Source organism: Ictalurus punctatus, chromosome 8 (assembly GCF_001660625.3).
Source record: "Ictalurus punctatus breed USDA103 chromosome 8, Coco_2.0, whole genome shotgun sequence".
NCBI classification, from domain to species: Eukaryota; Metazoa; Chordata; class Actinopteri; order Siluriformes; family Ictaluridae; genus Ictalurus; species Ictalurus punctatus.
This window is the reverse complement of record NC_030423.2, coordinates 15,909,153-15,918,803: the sequence shown is the minus strand read 5'-3', so window position 1 is coordinate 15,918,803 and position 9,651 is coordinate 15,909,153. Positions and strand designations below refer to the sequence as shown.

General features: G+C 39.6%; 1 protein-coding gene across 2 annotated transcripts; it reads left to right on the top strand.

Annotated features, from left to right (window-relative positions):
* Positions 1-1,500: 1,500 nt before the first annotated feature.
* Positions 1,501-7,551, top strand: rom1b (retinal outer segment membrane protein 1b). Of its 2 annotated transcripts, XM_017473577.2 has the most exons (7): positions 1,669-1,696; positions 1,772-1,853; positions 2,265-2,415; positions 4,597-4,872; positions 5,440-5,594; positions 6,056-6,302; positions 6,940-7,551. In XM_017473577.2, exons 3-7 carry the CDS (start codon positions 2,266-2,268, stop codon positions 7,177-7,179), a joined length of 1,068 nt encoding a protein of 355 aa, XP_017329066.1. In that variant the 5' UTR covers positions 1,669-1,696; positions 1,772-1,853; position 2,265; the 3' UTR covers positions 7,180-7,551. The 2 variants fall into 2 exon arrangements, with proteins under 2 accessions (XP_017329067.1, XP_017329066.1); XM_017473578.3 differs by having other exon boundaries at positions 1,501-1,853.
* The last annotated feature ends 2,100 nt before the right edge of the window (positions 7,552-9,651 follow it).

Sequence of the window (9,651 nt, the reverse complement as noted above, 5' to 3'; positions counted from 1 at the left end):
CACTTCTCCATGACGACATCACGGAGCTGGTGGATGTTAGAGACCTTGTGCTCCTCCACCTTCCGTTTGAGGATGCCCCACAGATGCTCAATAGGGTTTAGGTCTGGAGACATGCTTGGCCTGTCCATCACCTTCACCCTCAGCTTCTTTAGCAAGGCAGTGGTCGTCTTGGAGGTGTGTTTGGGGTCGTTATCATGCTGGAATACATGCTGGGATCATGCTCTGCTTCAGTATGCCACAGTACATGTTGGCATTCATGGTTCCCTCAATGAACTGTAGCTCCCCAGTGCTGGCAGCACTCATACAGCCCCAGAGCATGACACTCCCACCACCATGCTTGACTGTAGGCAAGGCACACTTGTCTTTGTACTCCTCACCTGTTGCCGCCACACATGCTTGACACCATCTGAACCAAATGAGTTTATCTTGGTCTCATCAGAGCACAGGACATGGTTCCAGTAATCCATGTCCTTAGTCTGCTTGTCTTCAGCAAACTGTTTGAGGGCTTTCTTGTGCATCATCTTTAGAAGAGGCTTCCTTCTGGGACGACAGCCATGCAGACCAATTTGATGCAGTGTGCGGCGTATGGTCTGAGCACTGACAGGCTGACCCCCCACCCCTTCAACCTCTGCAGCAATGCTGGCAGCACTCATACGTCTATTTCCCAAAGACAACCTCTGGATATGACGCTGAGCATGAGCACTCAACTTCTTTGGTGGACCATGGCGAGGCCTGTTCTGAGTGGAACCTGTCCTGTTAAACCGCTGTATGGTCTTGGCCACCGTGCTGCAGCTCAGTGTCAGGGTCTTGGCAATCTTCTTATAGCCTAGGCCATCTTTATGTAGAGCAACAATTCTTTTTTTTCAGATCCTCAGAGAGTTCTTTGCCATGAGGTGTCATGTTGAACTTCCAGTGACCAGTATGAGGGAGTGTGAGAGCGATGACACCAAATTATCACACCTGCTCCCTATTCACAACTGAGACCTTGTAACACTAACAAGTCACATGACACCGGGGAGGGAAAATGGCTAATTGGGCCCAATTTGGACATTTTCACTTAGGGGTGTACTCACTTCTGTTGCCAGCGGTTTAGACATTAATGGCTGTGTGTTGAGTTATTTTGAGGAGACAGCAAATTTACACTGTTATACAAGCTGTACACTCACTACTTTACATTGTAGCAAAGTGTCATTTCTTCAGTGTTGTCACATGAAAAGTTATAATCAAATATTTACAAAAATTTGAGGGGTGTACTCACTTTTGTGAGATACTGTATATATATTGAAAGTCCTAAATGTAGATAATGAGAATCATATATATATATATATATATATATATATATATATATATATATATATATATATATATATATATATATAATTCTAAATTCTTATTGCATGGCTGAGACTTTAGTACGCATAGCTGTGGTTATTCATGTTATAGAATTCAGCTTCTCTTGTAATCTGCCTCTCTTATACACAGACAACTTTCTTCCTACTTTCTCCCTCATTGTTCCAATCTCTCCTTTCCTCTCCTTTCATCAATTCTACTTCTCTTCCTTTATTACCTCGCATAAGAATACCTCCTATCCAAAATGTACCTTGTTTATCTCTCCCTCCTTCTCTTTGTCTTTGCAGGTCAAGGGCAGGTTTGTTCAGAGGACAAGTGTCTGAATTGCTATTGGCTATTCTTATTGGTTAGTTTAATAGGATCAGCTCTGAACAGATGAGATTATGACACCCAAGGCATAATACTTTATATTATATTCCAGAGTCCTTGTCAAAATGGCTGCAGAACTATAGAAAGTGTGCTGTTTTCAGTCCCAAGTGAAGGACGCAAAACAATCTTTGAAGGTAATCATCAATCTTCTGCATCTTCTAAAAGAAATTAAATAGCTGAGTGAAGCTTCTGATTTTTTAATTTATTTATTTTTACAACGAAGCTTGGATTAATGGATTAATAAACGTTTACAAAAACAATTAGCAAAAAAAGGAATAATTGCTTTGAATTACCTATTAGATATAACTTTTTTTACTTACTTTAGATTTAAGGATTACCCTTGAATCAGCCACTGGGGCAGATATTTATTCTTCAAAGCCCTAAATTGTCTATCTTGGCTTCTCTCCCATCTTCCCTGGAGTAGCCTCGATATTTGTAATTTAATTACAATAAATTCAGAGGACAATTTTAACTAAGAGTTTGCATTTATTTGTCTCACTTCCTCCAACTCATCCCTATTTCCCTCCACTCCTTCTTCTTTCTAGAATGGCACTTCTCAAGATCAAGTTTCCCTTCCAGAAGAGGGTACGTTTGGCCCAGGGTGTGTGGCTACTGTCATGGGTCGCCATGGTCTCTGGAGCTACCACCTTTGCCTTGGGAGTCTTCCTCAAGACTGAGCTTTTCCGCAGGGCCGAGGTACTAAGCTTTTATTAAAATGTGCAGAATATTAATATGTCCATGTTAGCTGTGTTTTATTAATGTAGTTGAGATTTATTTCAAGATTTCTGTTATAGAATATTTTTTCTCACTGGTCAAATGCATCCTAGGGCAAGATATGTAAAATGACTTAATGTTTTAAAGGTTTATAATTTATTGTCTTCTGAAGGTGTACGTTTTACATTTTAAATGAGTCTTTCATGTTCTAGCAATATAAAAATTATTGACTTTTAGAAATAAAAAAGACCACATTTCCTGGAAATAGTGTTTAGATTCTCTAATGTAGCTTCGTAAGCTCTTTGCAGCAGTATAGGATAAAATTCTTGAGTCACAGGGCTCATAGCTAAGACTGTACAAGGATACATGGCAAGTTTATATCATCCACTTATTGCTTACTTATTGCAATTTTGACTTGTTGTGCATAAATTACTGAGGTTAAACAACAATCATCCCCATCTTTTTAGTCAGCGTTTTTATTAAACCAGAGGCAGGTTGTTCTTGTTTTTGTGTAGTACATTACAACAGGTTGGGCAATAAATTTCCAACCAAACTCAGTACAGCAATCAGTATGTCTAAACTTGAAGTGAGAATTGATAGAGATGTGGTGCCATTTCAGGCAATAGAGTAGTTCAATACAACCAATTATATTAAGGCTTAATTCAAATACTATTGTCTGATCTGATTGGTCAGAAGATGTACATTAATTTTATATAAAAGCAGCTCCTGCAGTAGTTCCAGCTTTAATTTAAAACAAAGTTTTGTATTAATGCACTCAATCTAATAGAGTACGACATGTATAGCGGATGCACCACATAATCTAAGCATAATAATAAACAGATTGTAAAAAATGTGTTATCGTTTAACAAAGAAAATGTATAGTCATGGATATGGTCAGGTTTTCTGTAGTGAAACAGATATTTGACAGTCATTTATGGAAGGACTTTCAGGTGTCTTTGTTTTGTAATGGTCAGTAAGTTTCCCCCATGGGAAAGTCTTCAGGACTTTCTATTTTCTTGGTAACATGACAAGTTTTATTTATTTTTTGTCTTATTAATGTTGAGAGAGAGAAAAAAGGCTGCCAAGAGAATAACAGGAACTAGCTTGTCTCACATGTTGTTGTGCAACATTAAGTGTAGCTATAAACTGTTAAAAAAATAATGATGAGTTGTCCAACACTGCCGGGGTTGGGGGTTCGAATTCCACCTCTGCCCTGTTTGCATGTTCTCCCTGTGCTTCGGGGGTTTCCTCTTGGTACTCTGGTTTCCTCCCCAGTCCAAAGACATGTGTTGGAGGCTAACTGGCATTTAAAAATTGTCTGTAGTGTATGAATGGGTGTGCATCCTGGGTGTCCCCCACCTTGTGCCCCATGTCTCCTGGGATAGGCTACAGGCTCCCCACAACCCTGTGTAGGATAAGCGGTATGGAAAATGGATGGTTGGGTGGATAAATTGTAATTGCTGGCAAATTACTGTGGGATGAGAGGAGTAAAATCATTGAAGAATAATGATTAAAGAATAATCAATTTCAGCATGGTAACAGTAACTCTGCTTTGAATCGTTGATTATTTTATAACAGCATGTCACCTCATGTTTGTTCCTTACATAGCATAGCAACCAGGTTTGTTGGGGAAGGGATTGATTATGTTGGCAGGATGAACTTGGGGATTGGACAAATTGCATACTCATAATTAATCATATTTATTATAAGGATCCCAAGCAGGATCTCGCTTATAATAGCATGGAACAAGAAATCAAAACCTCTGTCAACCTCACCAATGTAAAATACACCAATGCATTGGCGGCCATGATACTGACCTAGCCCTGTTCATTTTTCCTTGATTTTACCTTTCTTAGTAAAACCTAATATTACCAATATTTCTTGAATAGAATTAATGTATTCCAGAGTGTTCATAGTAGCGCTGTAAACTTTCTGTATAAAATTTTATCTTGTAGTCCAAAATTGTGATATCTTCTAATATTTAGCTTAAAAATGCATCTTGAGAGAGACAGTGATTAATGTCTGATTCATTAATTGTAATAATTTTATTTCACACCGTGCTTATGATTTTTAGGTGTCAAATCCACCATATTATTGGTAGGTTTAAAGATCTGCTAAATCTACATTATTTATTGCACCTTTTGTTCTCACCTAACATCCTAGGTGATGTATAACAGTGACATCCATATCGTGCCCAATCTGCTCATAGTGGTAGGGCTGACATCTGTGGGCATCAACATCTGCGCTGGTAAAGTGTGTCAGGACTCATTGGATGCTTCACGGTTTCCACGCTGGAAAAACATCCTCACTCCCTTCTTCAGCATCTCTCTCTTCTTTACATCTCTGTTGCTGGTTGGTATGATATTGAGCTACGCCCTGCAGCACAGCCTGGAGGAATCTCTCAAAGTGGGCTTGAAGAACGGCATTCGTTTCTATAAGGTGAAAGAATGCACTTGCACATGGATACAATGCACTTGCACTTTTTTTTTTTACTCATAGTGAGTACTTACGTACACCATCACTCTGTCATGGTATTGGTTAAATGGTAGTAATCATCATTGTATCATACTATGTTGACATAGGATAAGTCTTAAATGCTACTCCCCAGACTAATGCCAAGAATGTGTCCAGGTTATTGTCCAAGTGTGCATGTATTCTGACTAAAAACCATGTTATTCTGATTAAAAACCAAGTTTAAGGGGGTAATGGCCATTTCACTGTGGTGTGATGTAAGATGACAGCTAATAACGAGGATGCACTTGAACAGTAAGCCAAAGAGAGTAAGCTCAACCATTAAAAAAAATTACAAATAAACATCATAAAGGAACTTATATTAAGCACTCAATAGCAATCAAAGGATTTGATGATCTACATATTAGTTTCATGTACTGATTAAATTCTAGACGAACAATCTCCATTAACTGTATTTTTTTAGTTCAAAACTAGGCTATGTTTCATGTTCATTGTGCACAAGCTGTAAGTGTGCAGTTGTAATCCATCACACAGGACACAGACACACCAGGCCGGTGCTTCCAGAAGGAGACCATTGACCAACTGCAGATAGAGTTCCAGTGCTGTGGGAACACCAACTACAGGGACTGGTTTGAAGTGCAGTGGGTCAACAACCGCTACCTGGACTTCACCTCTAAGGAAGTGAAAGAGTGAGTAAAATGCAGAGAAAATACAGACTTCTTCATCCTTCCTCTTAGTACATTTTTAAGGAAGATGAGTTGAGGTGTGAAAATGAAATTAGCACCATGTGGTGTGAATTTGCTTTCTGTGTTTCTTACAAGTCCTACACTATTACTTTTAAATTAATGAATGGTTGGAAACTGCAGATCACATGTCTCAACATGGTTGATTTGCATTGATCATTACAAATCAATCACATGTGTATACAGAACCTTATGAGTGATCCAGGAAAATGACCTTGAACACCCAGTGACCCAAAAACAATCTGCTTTATTTTTGTAGTAATACAAATGAGTTGTTTTAAATTTCCACACTTTCAATTCAAATTAATCAACATATAGTAGAAAACTGAAAAAAAAAAGAAAAAAGATTATGCATATATGAGCAAACTCCTTATTTTGTTTCCTGTGGTGCTTTGTCCCTTGTCTAGCCGCGTAAAGAGTAATGTGGATGGCCGTTACCTGGTGGACGGAGTCCCTTTCAGCTGCTGTAACCCAGCTTCCCCCAGACCCTGCATCCAGTACCACATTTTAGACAACACAGCCCATCACAACTACGAGTACCAGAGTGAGGAGCTGAATCTGTATAACCGTGGCTGCCGTCAGGCTCTGGTTAACTACTACATGGGTCTTATGAACACGATTGGGCCTGGAGTACTTTCTGTATTTCTAGTTCAGGTACAGTGGATAAAGATTTTGTTTATAGGAATATACTATTATTTTTATAAACCTACTTACTATTCACCACAACTGTCGCATATATGTGTGTATCATGGATAAGAATTTCACCACTTCTCTGTAATGAGCCAAGTAAGGAAAATCTATTTATTTTAAACTTACTTATAATAGAGATCTAAGGGCAGTTGTCACCTCAAATACATGCATGGCATCCATACATAATCAGTTCACAGCTGAGGCACTTCTATGTCGATGTTCTGTTCTCGAGCTACAGTTAGAGTTATGTAACAAATAATTTTTTATATAAACCTGTGTTTTGTTTCCAGTTGTTTGATATTCATGATAGCAGAGTATTTTTTGTGAATATTTGTAACGAACATTCAAAAGGTTAAACAATAAAGACAATTTTTCACAGCTTTCTTTGCTCATATTTACCAAGGGTGCCAATATTAGGGGAGGGCACTGTATAAATTTATTTTTTTCATCTTGAAGTCAAGGGGATGCAAACTGTTGCATTGATTCTGTAATGATAGTTCTAGTAAAACAATGTAAATGTATCATTTAAAAAATCACATTACAACTCTTTTCAAAAAGTACATATACTCAGTGAGTTGCACTTTGTGCCTGTCCCCTCTAGATGACTGTGTTAATTGGCCTGCGCTACCTGCAGACCTCCATGGAAGCCGTAGAAGGCCAGGAGAATATGGAGATCGAGACGGAAGGTTACATCCTGGAGAAAGATGTAAAGGAGACAGCCAAAGAGCTGAAAAATAAGGTGATGAAGTTGTTTCAGCAGGCTCAGGTGGAGGCCGCTCCTCCAGCAGCCGATCTAGAGGCAGCAGCGTCAGCAGAGAAAGCAGACACGGCCTCTGACTAAATTAAATGACCTGTCGATTAATCAATGGAAAGAATTTATGACTTCTCTTTGATATTAATACATAATCCAGAGAAGGAGAAAAACCTAAACACAACCTTCTCCTACACTATATCTTTATCATCCATTTACCATTACAGTTTTGAAATTATATAATCAATTTAGACTATTAGCAACTTTAAACCCTGACAATATTCTTCTGATCTCCTTCTAATTTTACAATTACTGTAAAAATTCTTAAAGGAACTTAAAGGAAACTACATTGCATGCTGTTTGTAGACCATTGTTTCTGCTTTATGCATGGCTGTAAAGTTATCAGTATAGAGCAAATGCAAAGAATGCATGAGACAAATAAATATATGAGTTTGTATCTGCTTTGTGCTACTATTTGGTTGTTTTTTTCAGTATATGAAACAGAATGAAATTTGAATATGCTACTAGTTATAAATGCTCACAACAATGATTCCTCCTCAGAAGGTTTTGACATGGTTGACATTCTTCTGGTTCAGTGGTAGGTAGCAGTGGTAGCTCAGAGGTGGAGGCATTGGGTTACTGATCAAATGGCCATAAGTTAAAATCCCAGCCTCATCAAGCTGCCACTGCTGGCTTCTTCAGCAAGGACCCAACAGTAGCAAGTTGCTTTGGATATAAATGTTGGGCAAATGAGGTAAATGTTCAGTTTGTTTTGCACTAATTGACGCTGTCAATGTTACTTTATTATGTAATGGATTTTGAATCCTCTTAGTGATTGCCTCCTCTTTAGAGACCAAAAGAGAGAGAGGGAGGGAGAGGGAGAGAGAGAGGATTTTAGGCCATCCATCCATCCATCCACAGTACCCTCTGTACCGCTTATCCTACACAGGGTCACGGGGAGCCTGGAGCCTATCCCAGGGAACTCGTGGCACAAGGCAGGGGACACCCTGGATGGGGTGCCAACACATCGCAGGGCACAATCACACACACACACACACACACTCACACACCCATTCACATACTACAGATGATTTAGAAATGCCAAGCAGCCTACAACGCATGTCTTTGGACCGGAGGAAACCCCCGAAGCACGGGCAGAACATGGAAACCCTCCGCACACATTTATATATGCCAGTAGAATCTAATATAAAGGCTTGGCATGCCAGGCTGATATGTTGGCCTAGTCACATGTCCTGACTAATGAAAAAATATATTATGTATTTTATGATTACATTCTAAGTTGACGTTTTTGTTTTAAAGCACTAATGGGATTTAGTCATCTAAATATTATTGTAAATAACAACTGCACCATATAGCTACATTTCACTCTGAAACTCTGAGAGCAATATTTTGTGTCTCCACTACTTCTGTGTTGGCTTTAGTCTGTGCTTCATCTCTGCTTAAAGCAACTGATGCAGCAGCATTTTTGGTCCTTTAGTCTTCTTCAGCTCGCTCATCTCTTCATCTCTTCAGATCAGATCAAAGCTTCAACTTTCATATTAATGCCACCATCAATGTTATCATGCTATATCTCAGCTCAGTGTTGTATACATAGCTACTTTGCATTGTGGAACTTTGAGTCTCCACAGTGTACTTCTACAATGACTTTCTCATTAGTATGAACTCTACAGAACAGAAAAATGGTGATTGACAAAAGGAGCCTGTACTGTTAAGTTTTAAGGAGCCCCTAATCCTCCTAAACACCACTAATTTTACTCACAATGTCCCTGTGTGACGTCAGAGCAGCACACGCACAACTGCTAACTTCTCACAGGAATAACGAAAATCCAGCACCAACCAACTAGCACATGAGTGACAAAGCACACCACAAATATTTCAATATGAAAATCCATCCATCCATTTGCCGTGCCACTTATCCTACACAAGGTCACAAGAGAGCCTGGAACTTATCCCAGGGAACTCAGGGTACAAGGCAGGAGACACCCTAGATGGGGTTCCATCCCATTGCAGTGCACAATCGCACACACATTCCCACACTACGGACAATTTTGATATGCAAATCAGCCTACAACTCTTTGGACTGGGGGAGGAAACCAGGGTTCCCAGAGGAAGCCCCTGAGTCATGCTCTGTGCACACAGGATGGAGGTGAGGTTCGAACCACCAACCGAATCCCAAGGTGCGAGACAAGCGTGCTAACCACTAAGCCACCGTGCCCTTGCAATATGAACGCATTTTCCTTCACATTTTACAGAGCACTGTACCCTACTTTTCCACACGATGGCGCTGTCGAGTAAAGCTGGTCAACACTTCTCACTTTGAGAATACTACCTCCTGACTGTGCAGTGCCGAGGAGTGAAGTGTTAAGACATTCGCCGAATTTTCCACCTAGTGACATGAAAAGTACCTATGTGATTTTGAGGGTGTGCAACTTTCCTTTAAATGTTTGGCGTGGAACTTTCCTTTAAATGTTCACAATACATACATACACACACACACACACACACACACACACACACACACACACACACACACACACGGTG